Source organism: Setaria italica, chromosome V (assembly GCF_000263155.2).
Source record: "Setaria italica strain Yugu1 chromosome V, Setaria_italica_v2.0, whole genome shotgun sequence".
In the NCBI taxonomy this organism is placed as follows: Eukaryota; Viridiplantae; Streptophyta; class Magnoliopsida; order Poales; family Poaceae; genus Setaria; species Setaria italica.
Window position 1 is genome coordinate 691,046 of NC_028454.1, and position 26,875 is coordinate 717,920.

Below are 26,875 nucleotides of genomic sequence, written 5' to 3' on the forward strand. Positions count from 1 at the left end.
TGCATAAATAGCCAACTCCTCCCTTGCCTGAAGCTTCCATTCCACACCGTCCATCGCTCTCGATCCACACGCGCTCCTCCGCACATAGCCAGAGTCGCACGTGCTCCGATAAGAGGTGAGAAGGTGAGGTCGTCGTCCATGGCCTCCGCCGGTGAGATCGAGGGGAGGGCGACTTCCCCCGCGACCCTCGCCAATTGTGGAGATCTCGATGTCATGAACCAGGAGCTCACCGCTGTGTGACCACCACCACATGCCCCTCTACTCCTACCAACTCCTCCCGCTGGTGGAGATCTTCGTGATGGTCGCCGCTACCATCTTCGTGGTCATCATCGGCGCAGTCGGCGTGGCCTCGACACTTCTTTGTTGACATTTGCCAGTGAAAAAAGATATCTTGCTAGTGCGGCCAAATCACGCCTATCTTATGAGGAACTTGAGTGAAAAAGCTAATCTTGAATCTCATGCCAAGTCACTATACTTGAAATCGCGCCGCATGGTGCTCATGCCAGTAAACGACAACACTAACTACATGGGTGTAGGAGGCGGAAAGCACTGGAGCTTACTGGTCATCCACATAGCTGAGGACCACTCTAGCTGCCACTTTGTCCACCATGACAGTGTGAGTAGTGACCTCAACTATACTGCTGCCGTGAAATATGCTAATGTGCTCCAGCAAGTCCTCCCAAAGGCTCCACCAGTTATCGAGGCACACACCCCTAAGCAACTGAATGGGTCTGATTGTGGCCTCTGTGTCTTGCTCTAAGCAAGGTCATATGCACTTGGTGGATCAAATAAGGGTGGTCTGGGATAAGCAATTGTTAGGTGGAGGAGATCAACTTAAAAATCACTAGGCACACTTTTGCAGATATGAGGGAGAAATTGAGGCAGAACTTGATGGAAGAAATACGAGCTCTTGCCCTTGCCACAGCTACTGTTGCTGCTCTTGACCTTGCAACAGCTACAACTGCTGCTCCTGACCTTGCAACACCAAGTCAGCTTCAGGACCTTCTACAGATCTAGCTACTCAGCTTCCTGGTTCCTGCTGCTTCTCTCAAGCTTAAGTGCAAAGTGCAAGGCCGATTGGTGGAGCTGTTCTGCAAGGACCCCCGCTGTCTCCATTTATGCTATACTCCCTCCATACTGGTAAAAAATGACGTTTAGGACAGCATTTAGCATACCAAGGAGTGATTAATTAGGGTAAAGTTTTCCCTATCTACCCCTATTAAATACAGCTGTGGCTGCATTCCATACAAGAAAGTTCCACACCCTTACTGGCTAGCGCAGTGGGGGTTGGTGTCTGGTGTTGAGAGCGGTGCGGGTTCGACTCCCCACTGTCTCCATTTTTTTTGTAGTTTTAGCGCATTTTGCATGGCACCGTGCAGCGGCGCATTTTGCATGGCTTGCGCGCGGCCTGGACGATTTCGCGCTGCATGCATGGCGCTTCTACTACTCCAGCCCCGCTTCTTTTTGGCAAAACACACTGGTTGCCGCTTCTTTTTTTTTCTTTGCGCGCGTTTTGAGCGTTTGGTTGCGCGCGTTTTACCAAAAACAGTTCGCGCATTGGACCTTTGGGTTCCAGCGGCCGCCTGGCTATTTATTCCCTTGTTGCATGCGCCTGTGTACTAGACTGTTCATTTGCTAGAACCAGCTGAACACATGGCCAGCAGTTCCATTCGCCTGTAGTATTAGAACCAGTAGAACGCATGGCCAGTTCGTTTGCTAGCTTTGATCTAAACGTCCCTGTAGTAGAAGATGACAATGGCAATGCAACCTTCGATCTCAACGAGCCTGTACTGGAGGATGTCAACGACAACGGTAAGTTTCCTTCTGCATATGATATGATTTGATGGGATTCCATCTCCACGGCATATGATTTCATATCATCATTTACTTTTTTGACAGGAATCGATTTGAACTTGCCTCTAGACGAATATGGCGCGGTTAATTTTGATTTTCTAGAAAACATTGCTGGTAAGAATTTTTTGTTGCAACAAGCATTTCATATCCTTGGTTCCTTGCTGTTTTTTAATGTGTTCTTTTACAACTAGAACATGCTCCCGTTCAAGGGAACCAACGGAGGAAAGACATGCCCGAAGAAGTCAGAAAACAAGTTTTCCAAGCTTTGTTGACAAGAAGCAAGAATGGAGTACTAGGCAAGAATGATACGACAGATGTTGCTGCTCAGTTTGGTCTACACATTCGTGCAGTTCAGCGCCTGTGGAAGAAAGGTAAAATACCACTTGCAAATAACATTCCGGTTGACCTTGGTAGTCGAAAGAAGGGTAGAGTTGGTCGTAAGGCATCTCCTGTTGATTTGGAACAATTGCGTAGCATTCCTCTCAAGGAAAGAATGACCATAGAAGATGTTTGCACCAAACTTAACATGAGCAAATGGACAATACAAAGGCATTTGAAAAAAGGTTTGCTTAGGCGCCACTCTAGTAGCATCAAACCATATCTCACGCAAGCTAACAAGAAGGCTAGATTAAAGTGGTGTGTTGACATGGTTATGAGGGATTTGCTAGCTGATCCAAGGTTTAAGGATTTGTATGACTATGTGTTCATTGATGAAAAATGGTTCTACCTCTATCAAAAATCTGAAAAATATTATTTGCTACCCGACGAAGATGATCCCCATCGGACTTGTAAGAACAAGAACTACATCCCTAGGCTTATGTTCTTGTGTGTTGTTGCTCGGCCAAGGTTTAGGGATGGGAATTGTATTTTTGATGGTAGGATTGGTTGTTTTCCACTTGTTCGATATGAACCGGCTATGAGAGGTAATGAGAGAACCGGCCGTGTCCGTGGAGACTTGGTTATGAAGCCCATAGCTTCGATTACTAGAGAAGTGATTAGAGATTTCATGATCAACCAAATGTTGCCTGCCATTCGAACCAAATGGCCAAGAGAAGATGTGGGCAAACCAATCTACATTCAACAAGATAATGCACCTACCCATTTGAAATTGGATGATCCGGATTTTTGTGAGGCAGCTAAGCAAGAAGGATTCGATATTCGCCTAGTTTGTCAACCACCCAATTCTCCAGATTTCAACATTCTTGACTTGGGTTTTTTTCGTGCTATTCAAGCAATTCAATACAAGAAGAATGCAAAAACAATAGAAGAGCTAGTTCCAGCAGTGCAAGAGGTAATTTGATCAAATTGTTCACACATGTTTCATTGTTTCATCAACTACAAATTTGCTCATCCATTCATTCATTTGTTGCACACTTGTTTTGTAGGCATTTCTAGATTACTCGGCAAAGAAAGCTAATCGAATGTTTGTAACACTACAAAGTGTTTACATTGAAGCTATGAAGGTGAAGGGATGCAATAAGTTCAAGATTCCTCACATGAACAAAAATACACTAGAAAGAGAAGATCGGCTGCCAACTTATATCCCTTGTGAACCATCTTTGCTTCACGAAGCCGAGGCTACTCTTGCTGCACCAAACAATTAGAATGATGCTAGTTAGCTTAAGTAGTAGAGACATCCTTGTAAAAGTTAATGAGAACTCAAGCTTGTTATCTTACTGATGCTTTGGCGTCATCCTTCGCGGCTGCTAGCTTCTCGTCGAGCATCTTGATCACGTGTGCAGGTACCTCGATAGAATTTCCATGCATCACGACATTGTTGGGATCGGGAATGAAAATCTCGCAGTCGAACTCGTCGAGGCCGTAAAGCATGGCGCCGAGTTCGTACTCCATGTGGACGAGACCGCAGCGAGAACACGGCCAAAACACCGAGTGCGCACGATTCCATGCTTCGCGGTCCTCATGGACGAGATGACAGCGACCACATGTAAAAGCGCCCGGCGGCAAGGAATCCGGCACCATCTCGGAGTCCGGCGCGAGCTCCTGCAACTCCGGCGTGATGGAGTCCAGCACCATCTCCTGCGACACGGCGATGGAGTCTGGCACGAAGGACTCCAGCAGTGAGTCTGGGACGATCTCCATGGCAAGAGAGAGCTTCATGGTGGAATCCGGCGCCACCTCCTCGGACACGACGGAGTCCAGCGCCATCTCCTGCGGCACGACGGAGCGGACCGGCGAGCGTGAGTGGCGCGGCGAGCGGACCGGCGAGCGCGAGCAGCGAGCAGCGAGCGGCGCGGCTAGCGGCGCGGCGAGCGGCGAGCATGAGCGGCGCAGCGAGCAGCGAGGCGAGCGCGAGCGGACCGGCGAGCAGCGAGGCGAGCGCGAGCGGACCGGCGAGCGCGAGCGGCGCGGCGAGCGGACCGGCGAGCGCGATGAAGCCATGCGCGCGACGAGCGGACCGGCGAGCGCGAGCAGCGAGCGGCGCGGCGAGCGGCGCAGCGAGCAGCGAGGCGAGTTGGGGCCAAGCACGAGCGGCGCAGCGTGCAGCGATGCGAGCTGGTACTCGAGCGGCGCGCGGTTTTAAGACGCAGACGACCACACGAGAGGGCGAGCGTCGCACGCGCGGCGTGAATCGAGGCGAGCGTCCCACGCGCGGCGCTGAGTAACTGCACGCAGAGATCGATGAGCCAGGGGCAAACAAGTCCAGGGGAGGCGCTGCGGCGCTACAACGACGTTTTATCCGCAAACTGCGTGAGGAGCCAGGACGTCGTTTTATTTGTATACGGAGGGAGTATTTTCTCCCTCATATCTGTAAAAGTGTGCATTGCTCTAAAGTATGCATTGCTCGATGGTGGGAATCTTCGTGGGGATCATAAACTAAAGTATGCGTTGCTCTAAAGTATGCATTTCTTCGGGACCTCAATTGTCTCAATTTATGGTGGGGAAATGGAAAACCCAAAGCTAGTGGTTGCGCTCTAATAGAACTTGGTATATATATTTTAGGTCTAGCCACATTTTTTCAATGTTTTCGTCACAATTACTATCATGTTGTGCTATTAAATATATCCCTGGATATGCTGATTAAAAATAGAACAACTAATTTCTCTCCTTTCTCTTTCTCACCCAAGGTTTGATGAAATCTGATTGTTTACTAGAAGTGGTACCCATCTAAATATCAACTTTTATTTTCACACATCAAAAGCCTACTAACACACAAGTCATACGAATTATTATTACTCATAGAGTGATTAGGTTACTCGATGAGGTATACATTGCTCAAGTGGTAAATAATTGCTCAAGTTTAGCAACATGCCATAAACATCTGCCTTAACTTACACACTGACCATTGCGAGTGTGAATTCCGGTAAAAAAACATACACCACAGTTCGTGGGATCCACGACTTAGCTACAATGATAACTTAAGGGATTGTTGGGTGACTGAAAATCCTACAACATAGAGAGCTCTACCGCCGTGGAAGGCTCCAAGCTTAAGAGAAGGAAGAGAAGATATGGAATGACTGCAAGAGGTTCTCATGTGTATGTGAGATGAATACAAGAATGGGCCTCTAGCGCTTTGGCCCCATGGGGCTCTTTTATTTATGGGGAGAATATCAATACCATCTTTATCCTTCAGATATTTTTTGGATGCCCATAGATATTTAGAAAACATAAGGTATTGAGAAATCCGAGGTTCAAACCCAATCGACTAACTCCTCCCACAGAGACTAGCCAGCTAAACTAATGCAGCTTCTCGACATAGACAATTACAAAGAATAAGAGTGCACCTTTAAATTACTATTCATATATTTATTATATATTTACTAGTTCATCAATCCATTCTCCATACATGATTGAAATTTTGAGATAAGTAAGTATTATAAACTTATGGAAAAACTAGAACTTATAGCTAATAATAAACATTGATATCATCTCTATATGCACACATAGTTAATTTTTAGTGAGTTTACCTATACACTTTTTCATCAGCATCTAGAGTTCTTTTTCTACTTTGTATGACTCCTCTCTATATGTGCTTGACATGTGTTTATTTGAACTCTTGGATCTATATGTCTAACAAGAAATAGGTATTCTTATCACTTCTTCCATACTTGTATACATGGTGCAGATGGTAAGACACATCATGCCCTCAAGGTGGAGCAAGAAACTTGACTTCTTCCATACTTGTATATAGTTTTCTATGTTTAGTAGAATTTTTAAATTTCGGAAATGCTACGTCCGATACGGACGCCCAGCAGCGGGAGACCACGTGATCATTTTGGGTCCACATGTATGTTCTGTAGCTCCTCCTTATTTCTTACAGCAGGAGGAGGAAGGCCATTTAGCGCGCGCTCTCTCTCCCTCTCTCTCTGCTGCTTCCATTGAATAGAGCATTTTATCTCATCTTCTCTTCATATCAAATCTAGCAGAGAGAGGCAGAGGCTGATAGGGCCTGGTGGAGCCCCGCTCGGTGGAGGTCGTCCCTCTCACGGAGCCTGCGAGCAAGAGATGCAAGGTGAGGCAACAAGGGAGCGTTGCCCCGACGATTAGACGTTCAGTTATGCGTCAAGCTCCCATGGCATCCTCCTCGATGAAGGATGAAGGATATGATGAAGCTCCTACTCCGTGCTCCATCCTTAGCCTTGAGCTCTCACATCACCTTGGTTCGTGCTTACCAATGGCCATACAAGGAGCATAGATTTAAAGATAATTCTCCTAGACGGCCATGTTGTATTAGGTACCACATGGTGTTGCAGTAGAGATTTTTGAATGTTGCAAGTGTTATAGATGTGCGCGAGTGTTGTAGATGAATGTATCTTGTGATGGTGCCCGATTGATTTTTTGAGATGTATAAATGTTGCAACAGTTGGATTTTAATATTTCATCTGTTGATTTTTCATGTTGCAATGTTTGTTCCTGTACAAGCTCAACCTCAACCTATCATAACCTACCATATGATGATTTGTTTGGAAATATCACTTGAAACATGTGTTTCGATGTTGCGGTTGGAATTTTTCCTCATTGAGCAAATTTTTTCGTAGATTTTTTAATGTTGCACCCATAAATTTTTGATGTTGCAAATATTTTGTTTTAATGTTGCGACGGAACGTCCAATGAAAAAAATTCATATCGGACGTCCGTGCGCTAGCAGCGCCGTTTAAATTTTTGTCGAGCCCTAGCCCTGCACGCCCCTTCCTCTACCCTTGCATGACATATACCGTAGTTTAATATTTTAAAAATAGATAATTTAAAATTATATTTATTTGTACTTTAAGATACTCCCTCTTCTGATGGAATCCTGCCAAAGGGTTTCGAGCAAAACAGTTCCACGGAAGGAGCCCCGGAATCCCCACTCTCTGGGGCATATCGGTGGAGAGGGAGCTAAAAAATGGCTGCCCGCGGCTCCATCTCAATTGCTGGGCCCGAGTTCCCAATTTGACCCCTCCATGGCGGGCAAGACGGACGTGGAGGCGTGGAGGAGCAGACGCCAGCGTAGGGGAGGACGCGCGGCCGGAGGGCGCCGGAATTAGGGGAGCAGGCGCACGCGGGGGGTGCCACCGGCATGGGGAGGTAGCGAGGCCAGAGGGCGCTGGAGAGACCGGAACGGGAGGAGTGGGCGTGGGTGCGGTGGGGCCGAACGACACTGGTGGCGCGAGATTGTATAATTGGCGGTTTAAAATAAGGTTTCAATAAATTATACTAATAGTATGATTGTATTGACACATGAGGACTATAGCAGTTGTCCTTCCTGACTTCCGAGCGATGCAGAGGTGTTTCCCTAGCAGGTTGGAGTAGCAGGGGTCCAGGGCTTAGCTACAAGCGGCAGGCCGGACTTGATGTGCACGGAGATCCCGCTCATCTCGGTCATATCCACGGCCGACGACCCGGTCCCGCCGGTGGACTCCCAATCGAAATGGTACATCAAGCTCGCCAGCGCCATCTCGATACTCGCCTCGGCCAACCCGAGGCCGGGGCACCCCCTCCTGCCGGCGCCGAAGGGCACCAGCTCGAAGTGCTGCCCCCTGAAGTCCACGGCGCTGCTGGAGAACCTCTCCGGCAGAAACTCCTCGGCGTCCTCCCACGTCGCGGGGTCCCGGCCGATGGCCCACGCGTTGATCACCACGCGCGTGCGCGCCGGGACGTGGTAGCCCAGGATCTCGGCGTCCGCCGGCGGCTCCCGGGGCACAAGCAGAGCGACCGGCGCGTGCAGCCGGAGCGTTTCCTTGACCACGGCCTTGAGGTAGCGCAGCTCGGCGAAATGGCCCTCGTCGACGCTTCCGGTGGAGCCGACCGCCGCGCGGATCTCGTCCTGGAGCTTGCGCATGGCGCGCGGGTGGGTGACGAGCTCCGCCATGGCCCATTCCATCACCGTGCTGGTGGTGTCCGTGCCCGCGGCGAACATGTCCTGCCCACGGTGATACACCAAAGAGATCGATCAGCTGCTGACGGCTGAACATTCATTTGAGTAAATGAGAAGGCGATATGGATGGATCGATACTTGTACCAATATAATTGCCTTGATTTCGTTGGTCTCGAGCTGGAAGCCGTACTCTTGGTCGTGCTTGTGCACGTCTAGCAACACGTCCACGAAGTCCCAGTGCTCGCCGTCGATGCCGTCATCCCCGTTCTTAGGTCGCCGCCGGCGGTGGTCATCGATCACCTTGTCGAGTAAGGCGTCGAGCGCCTCGAACGTCCGCCTAATCTTCCCCTCTAGCCCGCGCGCGGCGTCCACCCATCCCAGCCACGGCAGGAGCTCCCCCAGCGGCTCCATCCCGATCAGCGTCTGGAAGTCGGTGAAGACCTTCCTCTGCTCACGTCCCCGGTCGCCGCCGTCGAACAGGCCGCGCGCGCTCTCGTCGCCGAACGCGGCGCGCGACACGACGGCGTTGGCGTACTCGGTGAGGAGCTCGCTCAGACCGACGACGACGGCCGCTCCGTCCTCGTCGCCCTTGGCGCGGACGCGGCCGACCAGCGCGGCGGCCTCCTGCTCCCTGACGCGGCGGAAGGACTGGACGCGGCGCGCGCTGAGGAGGTGCACGACGCAGACGCGGCGCGCCTGGCGCCAGTACTCGCCGTAGGGCGCGAAGGCGACGTCGCGGGAGCCGTAGAGGAGGCGGTCGGCCATGGCGCTCCTGGGCCGGTTCGCGAAGGCCCGGTCGCGCGCCCGCATCACCTCCTCGGCGCCCGCCGCCGAGGACACCACCACGGTGGGCACGCGGCCGAGCCGGAGCAGCATGACGGGCCCGTGCGCCCGCGCCAGGGACCGGAGCGCGCGGTGCGGCAGCGAGCCCAGGAGGTGGAGGTGGCCGAGCAGCGGGAGCCCACGCGGCGACGGCGGCAGCCTCCGCCGTCGTGCATCGCCGCCGCCACCATTGCCGGCAAGGAGGATGAGGAGATAGGAGAGCGGCAGCACGACGAGGACGGTGAGCAGGAGGGCGACGGGTGCAACCTGTGAGAGGGCCATGTGATGTGTGCACTGCTCTCGGCGGCAGGGAGTCAAGTTACGATGGCCACAGACCGGACATCCATCTCCCCTTTTGATGCCTCGTGGTTAGAGATGATGACCGGCGTTGACGACGTGGTTTCCCTTGCAACCTAGTGCCGACGTGAATGCCTCGTGGTTAGAGATGATGACCGGCGTTGACGACGTGGTTTCCCTTGCAACCTGAGTGCCGACGTGTCGAATTGAGGTTTAAGGCTGGTTTGGTTTCTTTGCTTATTTTTAGCACCCGTGTTTAGATACTAGAAGTATTAAACGTAGACTACTTACAAAACCCATTACATAAGTGGAGGCTAAACGGCGAGAGGAATCTATTAAGCCTAATAAGCCTAATTAATCCATCATTAGCAAATGTTTACTATAGCACCACATTGTCAAATCATGAACTAATTAGGCTTAGATTCGTCTCGCCGTTTAGCCTCCACTTATGTAATGAGTTTTGTAAATAGTCTATGTTTAATACTCCTAATTATTATTTAAACATTCGATGTGACACGTGCTAAAAATAAGCAAAAGTAACCAAACGGACCCTTAATTTGGAAACTCCGATCCCTCGACGATCCCGGACTTTTCACTAGCTAGGTAATCCATGGGACCCTCTTAGTTCTTAGTGGGGATTTTTCCATCCCTAAATTTTGCTCCCCCTTATTTCCAAAGGAAAAGGCTATACGTTGCCCGGGTGATTCACGAGCTCCCATCACCTAAGGGGATGTTTGGTAAAACTTTAGTACCTATCACATCAGATGTTTAAATATTAATTAGGAGTATTAAATATAGTCTAATTACAAAACGAATTACACAGGTGGAGTCTAATTTGCGAGAATCTACTAAGTCTAATTAGTTCATGATTTGACAATGTGGTGCTATAGTAAACATTTGCTAATGATGGATTAATTAGGCTTAATAGATTCATCTCGCAAATTAGTATAGAGGTTTTGCAGTTAGTTTTATAATTAGGGGGTATTTGGATACACCCTTCTAAACTTTAGTACCTGTCACATCGGATGTTTGGATACTAATTAGGAGTATTAAATATAGTCTAATTGTAAAACTAATTGCACAGATGGAGTCTAATTCGTGAGATGAATCTATTAAGCCCAATTAGTCCATGATTTGACAATGTGGTGCTACAGTAACCATTTACTAATGAATGATGGATTAATTAGGTTTAATAGATTGGTCTCGCAAATTAGTATAGAGGTTCTGCGGTTAGTTTAATAATTAGCTTGTTTAGTCCTCCTAATTAGCGTCCGAATATCTGATGTGACCAGAAACTCATATCCAAACACGGGGACGAATCTATTGAGCCTAATTAATCCATGATTGACACATGTTTACTGTAGTGGTACATTGTCAAATAATGGACTAATTAGACTTAATAGATTCGTCTCGCGAACTAGACTCCATCTGTGCAATATGTTTTGTAAATAGTCTACGTTTATTACTCCTAATTAGTATTCAAATATCTTATGTGATAGGTAGGAGGTGTATCAAAACACGCTCTCAGCTCATGTTCAGTCCTACTAATTAGCGTCCGAACATCCGATGTGATCCTCGTAAATAAATAAGAGGCTGTTTGGTTCCGTTTGCTTATTTTTAGCACGTGTCACATCGAATGTTTAGATACTAATTAGAAGTATTAAACATAGACTATTTACAAAACCCATTACATAAGTGGATGCTAAACGGCGAGACGAATCTATTAAGCCTAATTAATCCATCATTAGCAAATATTTACTGTAGCAACACATTGTCAAATTATAGACTAATTAGGTTTAATAGATTCGTCTCGCCGTTTAGCCTCCGCTTATGTGGTCGGTTTTGTAAATAATCTACGTTTAATACTTCTAATTAGTATTTAAATATCGATGTGACGGTGCGGAGCGTAAACCAAACCAGACCTCGTATCAAACACTCCCGAATTTTGCACGGTCGGATTACCATCACATAAATCCTGCTGTTTGCACGGTCGGATTACCAAAAATGCTGCTGCTGCCTCCTGCTGCAGCTGCGCTGCACAGCAGCGCTCCGACCAAGGCCTTCCGCGTGGCTGCATCTGCATGCCTGCGCGGCTGCATGCCTGCATGGCATATGTGCCTGCGCGGCTGCACGCCTGCATGCAGAGCAGGAAGGGCATGTGAGCATCGCCTGCGCGGCTGTACGGTGCGTGCGCTTCCATGTAGGATTCTTTTACATTTGTATTCTTTTACGTTATATTAGTAAGCAATTTACCGTGACATTGTAATTTCAATTTGTATATTGTGTAATTTTAAATCGGTGTAAATTTGCATGTTGTTTATTTGAAATCTGATTAATATTTTTTGCATTTGAGGTGTTTCTCATAGTTAAAAATAATTTGTTATCTGACTGACTATAGCAAAAATTTATTTAAGTTTATAATTTTGCCTTTTGCATTTTATTTTTCCTTCTCTTTTCTGCATCAGTTTATTTTTCATATGCTCATCACAGTTTGTTTCCTGATCAGGATCTTAGGAAGCAGATCTATTTGCAGCACCTAAATTTTTCTCTCTTCAAAACAGGGTATTATCCAACTTTAAATCACCCAGGTGATTGTGGCCATAGTAACACCCGGGTGACGGGTAGACAGTCCCTTTCCAAAAGGTGCCTGAGGTGGCGCATGCAGGCGTGCACGCTTGGGAAGTTTGACAAACAATTCAATGGAGATTAGGTTAGCCCGGGGGGTATGGCCCCTTTTAGTCTCAACTAAAGCTCCGACTCCTGAACAACAGTACATTGTGGACCTCGCGGTGCGTGGAAGGAGACAAAAGCTCCCTCTCCGCACCGGCTATGATGCAATGAGCGGTCTAGGCCGAAAGGGTGAAGCAAATATCTAAACGGTAAAAATCAGAAATACTCCTTCGTTTCGAATTATATGTCATTTTAGTTTTTAAATTCGTAGATTTTGTTATGCACTTATTTATATATATATCTTATATCTATATGTATAATAATATCTATACATTAAAAAAATCTGGATGGAGTATCTAATATTATCGGTAACATCAAAGTCTAGCCGCTGAGATTTTGCACCCAGACCTCAACTCACCGAGTAATAAGTGATATATCATTACGTTGATAATAATGTCAACCACAATATCACCCCCAAGTTGCCATTTGAGCAACAAGCAATGACATACCTAGCAAATAGTTGAACGAAGTCTCCGATGGGAGTGGGAGGTCGGGGTGGACGCACTCGCCGTTTTTTTTCTTTTTTTCCCTCCCTAATAACTTTTGTTCTTGATTTATTCCAAAATATTTTTTATTCTTTTTTCTGAATTTGTATTTTAATATTATTTGTTCATTAGAATTTTTTGTTTCAAGGTCTGAATGTAATGTTTCTCTCACACTTCTTTCCCTAATTTTTGTTATGGTTTCTTTCATAAGTTTTTAATATAAACTTTTGATTTTTCTTTCCAGCAAAGTTTATAAATTTGTGCTTGGAAATTTCATTATATAATAAATCTTGTATTTAATTTTTTTCATTATTTATTACACACACACACAGAGCTGGGAGTGCAAAATTTCTTTCCCTAATTTTTGTTATGGTTTTTTCCACAAATTTTTATATAGAATTTTCATATAATTTTGCTTTCCTCTCTACAAATTTATGTTTATAATTTTTTTATATAAATCTTCTTATACCGAGAGAGGGGGATGCAAATTGGGTGCAGTAGGTTTCAGCCCAGAAACAAACTGCCTGCGTCCATATGAAGTAGGGGCGGCATGCATGGCTTGCCACCAGCCTAGCCCCTAGCCCCCAGTATTGGTCTAGTTTCTTTTGAATTCTTTTTTCTTCTTTGATTATTTTTTGAAAAAAGCTACAGTACACATGGTCGCACTAAAACAAACTGCATGCATTCATGTGAAGTAGGGATAGCAAGCAGGCTTGCCACCAGCCTAGCCTGAGTATTGGCCTGGTTTCCTTTGAATTCCTTTTTCTTCTTTGGTTATTTTTTGGAAAAAGCTACAGTACGCATGGTCACGCTAGAAACAAGTTTTAGTCTAGAAACAAACTGCATGCATCCATGTGAAGTAGGGAGGACATGCATGTCTTACCACCAACCTAGCCCCGAGTATTGGCCTGGTTTCTTTTGAATTCTTTTTCTTCTTTAGTTATTTTTTGGAAAAAGCTACATTATGTATGATCGCGCTAGTGCTGAGCACGCGACCCCGCATGGCCGTTGGATGGGCTAATTAGGGTGAGCTTTGATTAACTGGAGATGCATTTATTAGGCAACTTAAATGAGGTGGATTGTGCGTACCGGAGCGGAATGTACAGCTAAGTGTTTTATTATTATTCTTAAACTTTTGAAAATGCGATAATTTTCATAAGGAATGCCCGTTTTCAAATCCGATTGCACCAGTCCATTAGTTACGATGTGATCTATGAAACAAGATCCATGATGCATATGTTTTGAATTAATTTTGTGTAGTGGCAACTTATATTGTGGTACAGTAGTTGCTTCTGTATCAAGTTTACAGCAACTTACGTTTTGAACCTCCAAACAAACTTTACATATAAGTTCCTACACAAATAATTTTGAACCCAATACCATTCCCTATATGAAGTGTCTACATAAGTTGCCACATTATTTTTATATGAGTTGTTATTTTAGCTGCGCATAAGTTGTGTACACAACCTTTACCTAACTTGTTACATTTATCTCTATATAAATTTGCTCCACGATATTAGACATGCATGATAAGTTGCTACATAGTTTATAATTAAGTTGATACACGGCCTTTGCATAATTGATTAAATTATCTCTTTATAAGTTGTCAATTAGACTACATGTAAGTTTAATATATAAGTTGCTACACACTTATATAATTGATAAATAAGTTACTAGTATGCACACAACATAAGTTGCCAATCACATAAAACAGCTTTAACATATATTAACATTGTTCTTGTTTTGAGATCTCATCGTAAGTGCGCAATGGTTTTGAAAACGAACATCGTAGAAGAGAGTTACGAGCAATTAAATAATACAGATTCATTTTTCCTCGCTGACATCATCACCAGGGTCACACGAAAGCGACATCCATGCCAATCTGATTACTTGCACCATGCCGTTTGTTTTGTACTTTTGTCCTTAGTGACACTTGGCAGCATGTAATTGGATTGCGTCAGGAAAAAAAAGAGGGTCTCGGAGTCTCGCGCTGACCCCTACGCGCGACCCGTCGCGCCTTAACGTCGTCCATATTTTTTCATCCCTAACAACGAGTAACTCTGCACTCTCTTATTGTAACATGCTACACAACTGGATAATCTTACTATTACTAATTGAGGCTTGAAGGCTCCTTTTGAAGCCTCCAGGTGAAGCCACCTAGGATTCCTAGGTGGACACTCTAGAAAAAGAGATAAATCCTAGAAATTCTCATAAAAAAGCAAAACATCCGACCATCAATCGATAGATTCAAATCATCATAGACATTGGATCTATTATGTTTTTTAAAAAAATTACCCACCTATGCCATTATGAAAATAGCCTAAAGTAACCCCCCAAATCTATATATAAATTACCTACCTCTACCATTATATAAAATAAACTAAAGTAACCCTCTAATTTGCAACCGAATTGCCCACCACTATTACTTAAATAAAGTAACCCGTTAAATTTGCATCTATATTACCCACGCATGCCATTATTAAAAATAACATGATAACTCTACGTTTGAATCAAATAACCTTAATTAAAAATATACAACAATATATAATTCTAAATCGTCTATATCTTGCACTATTGGTATATGATATAATAATTAAGGTCTATATGCATGATGTGTGTCACCATTTATATAGAGGAAGTGATGAGAATATAGATTTCTATGTTAAAATTGTATCACAAACTTAGTGTTCATTAAACAAATTTAAGTGCATAACTGTGATGCAAAGTGAAAAGTTAAAGATTACAAATATGGATAAAAATATTATAGACTAATTACTCACTAAAATCTATCATAGTTGGATGAAGATAATGAATATATATCTATATAAGTATTGTGTTTGAATATTTAACAAACAAGAGGTAGCTTATGGTAATATTTTTTAGCAATGTAGTCCTATTTTTTTTCATTGGAGACTCCGCATTAGTTCCAACGAGACAAGCTAGAAAAAAGAGACAAATTCTCATAAAAATCAAAAACATCAGACACCAATCCTGTAAACTTTAATAATCATAGCCATTGATCTATTATAGTTTCTAAAAAGTTACCCACCACTATCATTGTAAAAATATTCAAAAATGAGCTTTAAACTTATATCTAAATTACCGAGCTCAGCTATTATAAAAAATAATCTAAAGTAACCCATAGTCTTTATCCAATTTACTAATACATATCATTATAAAGCATAACTTAAAATGTCATTCTAAAATTTTATCTATATTACCCACGTATGTTGTTATTAAAAAGAACATAAATTAAACACCTAAATCTTAATCTAATTATCTTCACGTGCATCATACAGAAATGTCAAAAAGTAAACTAATATATGATTCTAAATTACCTATTTATATCATTGTTAATATAAAAATACTAAGTTAAAGTATATACACATGGTGAATGTCACCATTTAGACTATTTATACATGTATGTGAGGAATCGATGAAAAATATTGATCTGTATGCTAAACATAATGTATGGAGGATTGGACGTGCGATACAAAATGGAAAAAATATGAATATGGATGAAAAAGTGCATAGAGTAATTATTAATTAAAAATCAATCACAACTGGACAAAGATAGGTACATATCGATATAAGTATTATGCTGACATATTGGAAAAATATGAGAGTAGTAGGTAATCAATTTTGATTATTAGTTAGGAGTTTAATTTCTAAATAATTTTCAAATACGATAGCTTTTAAAAAAATTAGTCCGTGCGGGAGCACGGGTTGATGGACTAGTATATATAACACATTTTCTGCGTCGTGTATATATTATAAAAAAAGCATGCCGTTTCACGGATGAGCCAAGATGGTGGTACACTGTCTACGAGTGCTGGAGCTTCGCTTTGGGTTTGGGGGTGTGAATTTCAGATAGTATTGCCTGGCCTGGTTATTCCAAGCAGTTTTGTGCTTGTGTTCCCCCCAATTTCTGAAACAGTTTTGGATGCGAATCATCGTGCAACGGCATTGCTGAAATTTTGCCTTAATTTTTCGTATCATACCTCCGCGAAAACTAAGAAATTCTGCAATTATATTGTAAGGCAAATCTTGTAGCTCAAGAGATTAGTACGATAACCGAGTATCCATACACTAGTAGTAACAGCTTAAGGGATCCATGGTTTAGCTACAAGCTGCAGGCCGGACTTGATGTGCACGGAGATTCCGTTCATCTCGGTCATGTCCAAGGACGACGGCCCTGTCGTCCCGCCGGCGGCCTCCCAGTCGAAATGATACAGCAAGCTCGTCAGTGCCATCTCGATACTTGCCTCGGCCAACCCGAGGCCGGGGCACCCCCTCCTGCCGGCGCCGAAGGGCACCAGCTCGAAGTGCTGCCCCCTGAAGTCCACGGCGCTGCCGGAGAACCTCTCCGGCAGAAACTCCTCGGCGTCCTCCCACGTCGCGGGGTCCCGGCCGATGGCCCACGCGTTGATCACCACGCGCGTGCCCGCCGGGATGTGGTGACTCCAGTAGGCACCGGAGTCGTCGCGCGGCCGCCAGCAGGCGGAGGAAGCAGCGGAGAACTCCGGTGAGGCGCCGCCCCAGCGCCGGTGGGTGGTCCTCGCCTCCATCCCAGTCCGAGGGTACCGCCTCATGGACGCGCCGCGCCGGAGCATCCTCCCCCGCCGCGCCGGAGCATCCTCCCCCGCCGCGCCCTTCCTCCCTGGTGCTGCGCGCCAACCTCACCCCGCTGTTCACCGTCATCGACGTCGCCGACTCCGCCTCCCACCGTCTCTTCATCAGGGCCGCCGACAGCAGCACCCTCATCAACCGCCCCGAGTACTTCCTCTGCGACGAATGAGTCGTAGATAATGATCATCAGAAGCTAAGGCTCCAATCCTCCCGCTTCGTCCACGCCTGGGTGCCACCACCCGGCGACCATCCTTCTGATGGTACGTTCCATTCAGTCATCGATGTGCAGAAATCTTAATCGCACTGGCTTTTCATCGACCGTGATTGCGTAGTGCTCTTGCTGAATTGATTGATCGTTCTGCTTTTCAGTGTGCGGGAACTTGATAGTGCACTTGCTGAATTAATGCAAAAGGTTTTCAGTGTAAGACTGCATATACAAAGCCTGAGCCAAATCACCTTTTCTGTCTCCAATTGTAACTGACTAACTGCAGCATAGAACTGAGTTTGTCTGAAGATAGCACTCGATATCTAGAATTGTAACTCGAGCGTGATATCTAGAATTACTGCTCTTTTGCATGCAGATGCAAATCAGCAGATTTTGTCTTATGACGAGGAGAAGGACCGTAAAGTGGTTGAGTATGTTGATGAGTGGATAAACCAGACGAGCCTGCAGGCGGACAAGGGAGACTCGTCGGATGACATGGCACCGCCATCTGAATCATCTCCTGACGACGCGGGTCGCCAGGCTGATGAACCGTACGTAGATACATATAGCTTTCCTTTCCTAGGGTGGGGATGCGATTGGGAGGCCACTTCTTGGTCTCAGCATGGGGAGGGTTTTTTCGATCTTGCATGTTTCAGATAGCTAGATAGAGCGTGCAGCTTTCAGCAACTGTTGTTATGCAATGCGTTTTTGTCTCTCTGTTCGCAACTCGATCTGCTAATACAAATGGAAAACAGTTTTGGTTCTACCTTGTCCCACCTCTCCTTTCTGCATGGTTTCTGTTATAGTATTTGCTCGTATGCTCGCTGAGATACTGAGATATATCCATCTAGTGAGTGCTGCTGCCATGGTTACATTTACAGACTGTCCTGACAGTACTATGAGTACAAGTCTGAATGAAAGTGTGTACAGCTTCAGCATAATATTGCCACATGGTTCGAGTACTAGATTCGACATGCGTGTTTGTGTTTTTCTAATTCTATTCTAGAGCTGATGAGCAGGCTCAAGGAGGACATGGCACCGCCATCGATCTGAATCATCCCCTGACGCGGCGAGTTATGTTCCTCTCTGAATGCCGCGTCCCCTGCCTCCCTCCGCCGTGCGCCAGCGCCCAATCCAAGTGATACAGCATGTTTGCGAGCGCGAGCTCCATCGTCGCCGCGGCGAACCCGGCGCCGAACGGCACGGACCGGAAGTCCTGCCCCACTTGCAGTAATCCACGGGCGCGTCGTCGACGAACCGCTCCGGCACGAACTTGAGGTACGACATCCCGTCGATCGAGGTGCTCCTCGGTTACGTGGCTGGTGGTGGCGCCGGCGGCGCCGCGGACCTCGGCCTGGAGCTTCCGCATCTCGTGCGGGTGGTTCATGAGCTCCGCCATGGCCCATCCCAACACCGTGGAGGAAGTGTCAGTGCCGGCAGCAAACACGTCCTGTTCATGCTCAAATGAATAACGACACGATCAATCAAAATATTTTGAAGCCGAGACCGAGAGAACAAGTGAGACGGCCATGTTGGAGAGAGAGAAGGATGCCGAGACGGTTAAGCGAGTGGCCGGCATGCATCGATCAGTGCCTGCAAATAAAATACGGACACGTATATTGGACAAGGCGTAGTGAGGATGATGGCCATTGGCGCCTGTGGTCGTCGTTGCGCCGTAATCAGACTAGGAGCAGTGCCAGTTGTTGTGGCCAACTCCTACTAATAGACAGCAACTTTAGCGTTGCCGCTTGAGTGACGCATCTTGCAACCCTGTCCACGCGCCGTCAATCACCAGATACTGAGATCTTGCAACCAAGAATGAGTATTGTTTGTTGGAATTGATCTTGGCTTAAGTTAAAAGAGGAGAGTCCTAAGGGGTTAACAGCCACTCATGCTGCCCTAGTCAAGGGGCAACAAACCTAACTAATGGCCTGGTCCATAGGACGGTCCATACTATAAGAAGGGAACCCTTGGTCCCAACAAGATTAGGCTAATCATCTCGGTATAGGTACAGACTAGATGACCTACGCCGACCACCGTCCACCTGTGATGGTGTCCGTTCCCCTGGAGTTCACCCTCGCCACGCCTGCTTCCTCAAGCAGGCACGGGTCATCAGCACCCCTAAGGGCATCTTCTGATCTACAAGCAAACAAGCAAGTGCTATTACGTCCTTAATTAATTAAGTTCTTAGGTGTTCATGTCATTAGACTATCAGATCCTAAGAATCAGTAATGTTAATTTTCTACATTTGGCATCAAAGAGCCAGGTTAGCCTAATCATGAACCCTAAGATCAATTTTAAGATGCAATTAGCCTTGTCGACTAGTACATTATTGTCGCATTTATTGTGAATATCAATGTTGTTTATGTAATATCCCTATTCAGCTATAAGTTTTCGACTAATTTCAGTACCCTATAAGCAATATGAATAAGATAATTATCCATACACACAAATTTGACTCTCATTAGAAAAGTCTTCACAAATTTAGAACGATGACAAGAATCTAACGATTTTCTCATCAGTTGAATGACTAATGGGAGAAATCTGATCAAAGAAGTTTATCTTCTGTGATCATGCTAGTAAAGATGTGGGGAAGCAATTCCTAAGACAAATTGTTTAAGCACATCTAGCATTGATTAGGACTTTTGAGTTCACTCTACTAAGTGCAAAGGTGAACAATGATCAAGTGCAAAGTAAAGAAATGTGTGTTCAAAAAGAGTTGGCTAAGTCTAACATAAATGGGTGTTGCCGACATTATAAGATAAAGTGGAATATAAGCATCACGAGAGATCGTCGAATTGTGGCATACCACATTTCGAAAGGGAAAGTGGAAAGTCTCTTTCCACTAATTGATAAGTTTTTTATTCCACTTTATCTAAAGGGTATTGGTTAAGGAGTACCGCTGAAGAAAGTAGAAACTTTAATATTCATCCCGCATAATTTCATAAGATTGAGATTATTAGTTCTAATGTTGTTGCCTCCTCACCTATTAGCCATTTTTGATAGAGTCAAAAAAGTGAACTACCATGGGTTCATATATAAAACGTGGCTCTAAAAGAAAATTAGCAAAGGGGCCTGAGCCTATGCTCATGGCAAAATGAGGCATAAGAATATTCATAAGGATAAGGGATTGAATAAGGGAAAAGTTGATGACACTAAGAGAGTGGTACATAAGCATTATGAGAAAATATTGAGTAATAGTACCTTAGTACATTATTTATTAAGGATATAATTAATTATGCACATGAGTATAAGCTCTTATTAGAAAAGTTTTGGTAAATAGCACATTGACGAGAATCCAATGAATTGTTTACCATATGCTTAGGAAGAGTATCCTAAATGTATGTCTCTCAAGAGTATGTTAGGATTTAGGGAGCGATTCCCGTGTTGGATAAAGTTCTCTGATAATAATTAGTTGGGACATATGAAGTCTATAAAAGCTTTGAGTTCATTTCAACCATAAAGCATAGATTGAGAAAGTGAACCCAAGCTGATTATATTGAATGTGTGTTTTGAGTAAAGTTGGCAACCTTATGAACATGTTGTCAATATTTCCTTGGGAATAATGAAAACAGTCTAAGTCTTGGAGTTACATACAGAGAAGAGGTTGATATTGAAGCTGTTATAAGACTTTTATCAGCATTAAGTTATACCTTCATCCTCAATAAAATTTGATCTTGTTATATATAGAGAAACATCACTCCTCGTCTTTCTATATTGCATTATTGGGAACACTGAGCATGTTAACTCTTAGACTTCCCTTTAGAAGTGGATTAATGAGAATTCATCAAAATGTGGATTACTTTATTAATAAATCCGCATTTTGAGGGGGAGATTGGAACATCTCATTAAGATATAGATATCTTCCCCATTAAGTGAAAATATTACAATAATCACTTCTAAAGATAAGAATTATGGTTGACAATTATCAAGCATAACCACATGTGTTTTTAGTTGGTACCACAGAAAATAAGTGTATTCTGTAAAGATACCAAATCATGAATACATGAATACTTGTGCATATGTTTCATTGAACTTAGCTTCCAACTTGAGAGGGTACTATTTCAATTTATTATGTACATACCAGATAAGCATTACTAAGAAAGTCGAAAAAGATTAGTGGGATTATAAGGCACATGATTAAAAGGGTCTCTAATGAACCCCGCATGATATAATTGTCTAAATAAGAAAGGTCTCATCTTCAATTACTTATGTTAGTCTATATACCTTTTATTAAGCAGGATTTCCTAACGGAGTCAAAACAGTGGACCATAAGGATTCACATAATTAATAGTGATTCTAAGAAAGGAAGTAAGTATTGCTACTCATGTGATTCTAAGAAAGGAAGTAAGTATCGCTACTTATGGCAATTGACTCTCATAAATCAAGGAATTGATAGTGATGACTGAAGTAAAACAATATCTTTGACTAAAGCTTAACTATTGTTGCTCATTATTTTAGAGAGCCATAAGTATTTATATTATGGTGTGTAAAGTTTAAGAGGGATATTGTATAGAACTTAAAGCTTAAGTTTCCTTCGGGTGTTCAAATTTATCTTGATAATATTTGTTATGTCTTTGAATAATAAGTTTCCTCGAGATAGGTCCGAAGAAGTATTAAGTCTGACTCAAAAGACATGCGCTGACAGAGGCTTAATAAATATGATTACTCTGTCATGCTCATTTTGGGTCAAGGACGATAAGTTCACCTAAATTTATTGAACGCCCTTGATAACCGGGATTTTGGCAGAAATTAATCTAGGACTGGACCCCTAGAAAATTTCTAAGAAAGCTTTGCATTATGGGCATAGCACTAAGAGATTATATGCTCATGAATTAAGAATTTGATAGCCATAAGTTTGTTGGTTATTCAGGTGCTAATTTTGCAAGGAATGTTGATATTAGAAATTCCACATGAGTCTTCACTCTTGCTCGAGTCTGGGGGAGCTATATTGTGGAAGGCTCCAACCAAGCTCACTAAGAAATATTTGACATTTCCATTCTCAGTCGTGGCATATTTCAATCCAAATCAGAAATTAAGTTTTTAGCATGAGACCAGTTTGAGTTACTAGACAATTTCTTTTAGCTTAAGAAATTGATCCCGAAATTACCATAAGAAGTGCAATTTAACTTTGCCATAAGAAGTGCAATTTAGTTTTGAGTAACATGTTTGGTCGTATTGCCAAACGCATGACATTGTGAAAGAAAGATCCAGAATTATATATTAAACTTAGTATAATGATTAAGCTCATGCTCTAATGATAAGTCAATGCTCAACATATAAGTGTTAAGGGTTGAACATCACTCAGGCTATGTTTTCCTAATTAAAGGCTTGTCTCAATTTATGCCGGCTTTATGGATTGCGACAACCTGTAATTTTAGGATAATTGAGATCTCAAATCCTTGATTTTGGACACATGTTTGTTTTCTTATTATTAAGTGCACATAATGAAATTGAAAACAATATGCACATAAGGACCATAAGTAAGAAGATCATTTCCCATTATGAATAAGTAACTATCCAATAGAGGTAGATTGACACATTGTAGGCAGTGAAGTTGCAGTGGTGCTTTATTAACTGTTGTGACGCATTACCTCATATGTTTTTCTACTATAAGTGGAAATGATGAAGATAAGCCTTATGATCAAGGGGAGAATGTTGGAATTGATCTTAGCTTAGTCAAAGAGGACCGAGTCCTAAGGGGTTAACAGATACCCACGTTGCCCTGGTCAAGGGGCAACAAACCCAACTAATGGCCTGGTCCCTAGGACGGCCCATACTATAAGAAGGGAACCCTTGGTCCCAACGAGATTAGGCTAATCATCTCGGTATGGGTACAGACTAGATGACCTACGCCGACCACCATCCACTTGTGATGGTGTCCGTTCCCCTAGAGTTTACCCTCGCCACACCTGCTTCCTCAAGCAGGCACAGGGTCGTCAGCGCCCCTAAGGGCATCTTCTGATCTACAAGTCAGTGCTATTAAGTCCTTAATTAATTGAGTTCTTAGGTGTTCATGTCATTAGGCTATCAGATACTAAGAATTTGTAATGTTAATTTTCTACATTGTTGGCATGCAAAGGCTTTGAAGGTCGTCGCGGCATTATCACCAAGAATGAACGGACAAGCAATAATATAGGTTCTCATACTTGTATGTACACGGATAGTCCATGTTTATTGATATATAGCCAAGATGTTAAAATTGTATTGCTGAGAAGATGCTATTTTCCTCCCCTCATAGACTACCATTCCAAAGTAATCTAGCAAATAAATAGTGGGAAGTTCCTGCTTATAATGTTTGTCCTATTACCAAAACCTTCAGACTAATGTTTCCTTCCCGCCAATGAGGAAACCAACAATGTATAATGATACAGATTGGTTCAGTTCTTTTTTTTAACAAATTTTCATGCATATCTTTACTCTTTGTATACATGTATTTTCAGAACAAAAGGGTTGAGAAAATAATTATCCTCAAGGAAATGGAATCTCCTGATATTGAATTGGATCAAAGTACCTAGTTCCTTATGTCTCATCGACCACGTTCTTGTAAAGTTAGTTACTGCAGCTGGCAGCACTTTGTAGGACCTAGTTTGCTCTGTGTATAAGCACTTCTTAGGATCTGACCTGGGTTGTGTGTGGTACTGTGTAAGACTTGTGTTATTGTACTGTGGTATCAGCATTTCTTAGGATCTGACTTGGGTTGTTTGTGGTACTTTCTAAGACTTGTGTTATTTTATTGTACTGTGATGCACTCTGTAGCTTATGCTCTATGCTAATCAGGTTCTGCTCGTAATCTTGTTTGATGGGATGAAAGGTCTCTGCTTGTAATCATGTTGTTGTCATTTTGGCCTGTGAACAATAGACAGCAAGCATTGAACAGCTTCTTCAGGGGGGAATGCCGACAAAAAGTCAGCAAGAGATCTGTACTGTAGCATTTTGATCTGCACAAGGCCTCTTCGCAAGTGGCAAGCTACATGCTAGAAAGCAATCATCTGCCGTCGAAATGGGCATATATGCCGATCAATCACCACATTATTGTGCATCGTCCGAACGTAAGCCGATGCGATGCACTTAGGGAGACCATGGCTTGGCAACCAAATTCAGCGTCGCCTTGAGCCGCACCGATAGCCCATTCAGCTCGTCCATCTCCAGCTTCGACGGCCCGCCGGCCGGCAGCTCCCAGTCGAAGTGGTACAGCAGGCTTGCCAATGCGAGCTCCATGGATGGCACGGCGAACCCGACCCCAGGACACCCCCTCCTCCCGGCGCCGAACGGCACGAACCTGAAGTCCTGCCCAAGCACGTAGTCCGCCTTCATGTCGTCGGCGGCGAACCGCTCCGGCATGAACTCCTCCGGGCGCTCCCACGCCGCCGGGTCCCGGCCGATGGCCCAGGCGTTCACGATGACACGGGTGCGAGCTGGAACGTGGTAGCCGAGCAGCTCGGTGTCCTCCGTCGTCTCATGGGGCAGGAGGAGTGGCAACGGCGCATGCAGCCGGAGCGTCTCCTTGATCACGCGCTTCAGGTAGCTCAGGTTCTCCAGGTGATCTTCGGCGACGTGGTCGCCACCGCCGACGGCCGCGCGGACCTCGTCTTGGACACGGCGCATCTCGTGCGGGTGGTTGATGAGCTCCGCCATGGCCCATACCAACGAGGTGTAGGTCGTGTCGGTGGCGGCGGCGAACATGACCTGGACATGCGTAACAAACAAATTAAAATCGATCGAGCCGGATTCTAAATCTCGAAATTACGAGCATCATACAAATATGTTAATTTCTGGAAGAGAATGCATGGTTAATCACTCACGTACCAGGACCATGGCCTTGATGGCTACGTCGTCAAACAGGACTCCACCGCCGGTGTGCTCCTCGGCCTCGTTGACGTCCAACAGCACGTCCACGAAATCCCGGCGATCGTCTCCCTCCCCCTCCCGCCGGCCGCCACGGCGCCTCCGCCGATGGTCGGCGATGACCCGCTCGACCAAGGCGTCCATCTCGTCGGACATGCGCGCTGTCCTGGCGTCCAGCCCCATCAGCGTGTCCACCCACGCCAACCACGGCACGAACTCCCCCATGGTGACCGTCCCAAGCAGCTCCTCGAACTCGGCGAACACCTTCGCGAGCTTCTCGCCACCGTCGAGCCCGTAGCTCCCACCGTTGCCGAACGTGGCGCGGGAGATGACGCCGTTGGTGTACGAGATGAGGACGGCGTTGAGGTTGACGACGTCGTCGGCGCCGCGGCGGACGCGGTCGACCATGGCGGCGGCCTCCTGCTCCCGGGCGTGGCGGAAGGACTGGACGCTGCGGTGGCTGAGGAGGTGGAGCACGCCGACGCGGCGCGACTGGCGCCAGCGCTCGCCGTAGGGGGCGAAGGCCATGTCGCGGCCGTACAAGAGGCGCTCGGCCATGCGCACCCTCGGGCGGCTCGCGAACGCCAGGTCGCGGGTCTTCATGACCTCCTGCGCCGCCGCCGCCGACGAGGCCACCACGGTGGGCACGCGGCCGAGGTGCAGGAGCATGACCGGGCCGTGCTTGGCGGCCATCGCTTGGAGATTACGGTGCGGTAGGGAGCCAAGAAGGGGCAGGTGGCCGAGAAGAGGAAGCCCCAGCGGCGACGGAGGCAATCGCCGGCCATTCCCTCTCGACGGACAACCCCTCTTCCTAGTGGTGAAGAGTAGGGAGAGGAGAGCAACGAACAGGAGTGCAACAAACGGTGAGACGTCCATGATTGCACAGGGGCTTGGCAGCTTCGCTGCTGCTGCTGGTATCGTCCAAAATGCAATGATCGAGAGCGAGACAAGTTGAGCCTGACACGCATGTCCATGGCCGGTGTGAATCACACCGCACGATCGGAGCCACGTTGTGTTGTGTGGTCGCAGCACAAATTTGAGAATTTTTTTAGAAAATGGAAAACGTTCGTTCCGATCTTTGCGACCGCAGATAGCTAAGTTTTAAGAGGTTCTGGATCTTTCATGGCCTCACAAATTAGTTCGATGGCGAGATGCTAACAAATGGAGCACGCCACGGCTGCTGGAGCCAAAGCACTGCACGTCGCGGATTCCTGTGTCTTCCGTGCCCACCATGCATGGCCTATTGGTCTGTCGATATCAACCTGATCTTCCATGGCTGATGGCTCCCAATCACGACAGCCAATGTGGCCCGTGACTTCCTATTTGACAGTAGCCATTCTTTTCTTCATCCACGGAAAATTTTTGTTCCTATTTAACACCAAATTCAACTTTCATTTCTTACATGACACTCTATTGGATTTTCCATCCGTGAACCGTTAAGTACCATGTGAAAAGACGATTTTGCCTTTGTGGACCCCACCACCTTTCTCCCACCTCTTCTCTCCTCCCTCCCCTCCACACCGGCCTGCCTGCTGCCGTGCCCCCATGGGAGGTCGAGCCCCGTCGGCCGCCGGGCCCCTTGGGAGGCCGCGCGCCACCTGCCACCGTGCCCCAGCGGGAGGCCACGCGGCCGCGGGCTGCTCTTCATCCGTCGAATCCCCACCGTGTGTGCATGGTTGTTGGTGCAGG

General features: G+C 45.5%; 4 protein-coding genes across 4 annotated transcripts; all 4 read right to left on the reverse strand.

The window, feature by feature from the left end:
- Positions 1-7,475: 7,475 nt before the first annotated feature.
- LOC101774073 (cytochrome P450 71A1) lies at positions 7,476-9,358 on the reverse strand. The gene is made up of 2 exons (XM_004967364.4): positions 8,315-9,358; positions 7,476-8,215 (listed from the first exon to the last, which is right to left on the reverse strand). The coding sequence occupies exons 1-2, from the start codon at positions 9,272-9,274 to the stop codon at positions 7,589-7,591; spliced, it is 1,587 nt and encodes a 528-aa protein (XP_004967421.1). The 5' UTR covers positions 9,275-9,358; the 3' UTR covers positions 7,476-7,588.
- Positions 9,359-16,607: 7,249 nt separating this feature from the next.
- Positions 16,608-18,043, reverse strand: LOC101753968 (cytochrome P450 71A1-like). Its single transcript, XM_004971418.3, has one exon. It carries the CDS (start codon positions 17,115-17,117, stop codon positions 16,608-16,610), a length of 510 nt encoding a protein of 169 aa, XP_004971475.2. The 5' UTR covers positions 17,118-18,043.
- Positions 18,044-18,227: 184 nt separating this feature from the next.
- LOC105914505 (cytochrome P450 71D95-like) lies at positions 18,228-19,000 on the reverse strand. Its single transcript, XM_012846573.2, has one exon. The coding sequence runs from the start codon at positions 18,735-18,737 to the stop codon at positions 18,393-18,395; it is 345 nt and encodes a 114-aa protein (XP_012702027.1). The 5' UTR covers positions 18,738-19,000; the 3' UTR covers positions 18,228-18,392.
- A 5,155-nt stretch (positions 19,001-24,155) lies between these two features.
- On the reverse strand, positions 24,156-26,103 carry LOC101774480 (cytochrome P450 71A1). The gene is made up of 2 exons (XM_004967365.4): positions 25,148-26,103; positions 24,156-25,027 (listed from the first exon to the last, which is right to left on the reverse strand). The coding sequence occupies exons 1-2, from the start codon at positions 26,060-26,062 to the stop codon at positions 24,410-24,412; spliced, it is 1,533 nt and encodes a 510-aa protein (XP_004967422.1). The 5' UTR covers positions 26,063-26,103; the 3' UTR covers positions 24,156-24,409.
- Between the last annotated feature and the right edge of the window lie 772 nt (positions 26,104-26,875).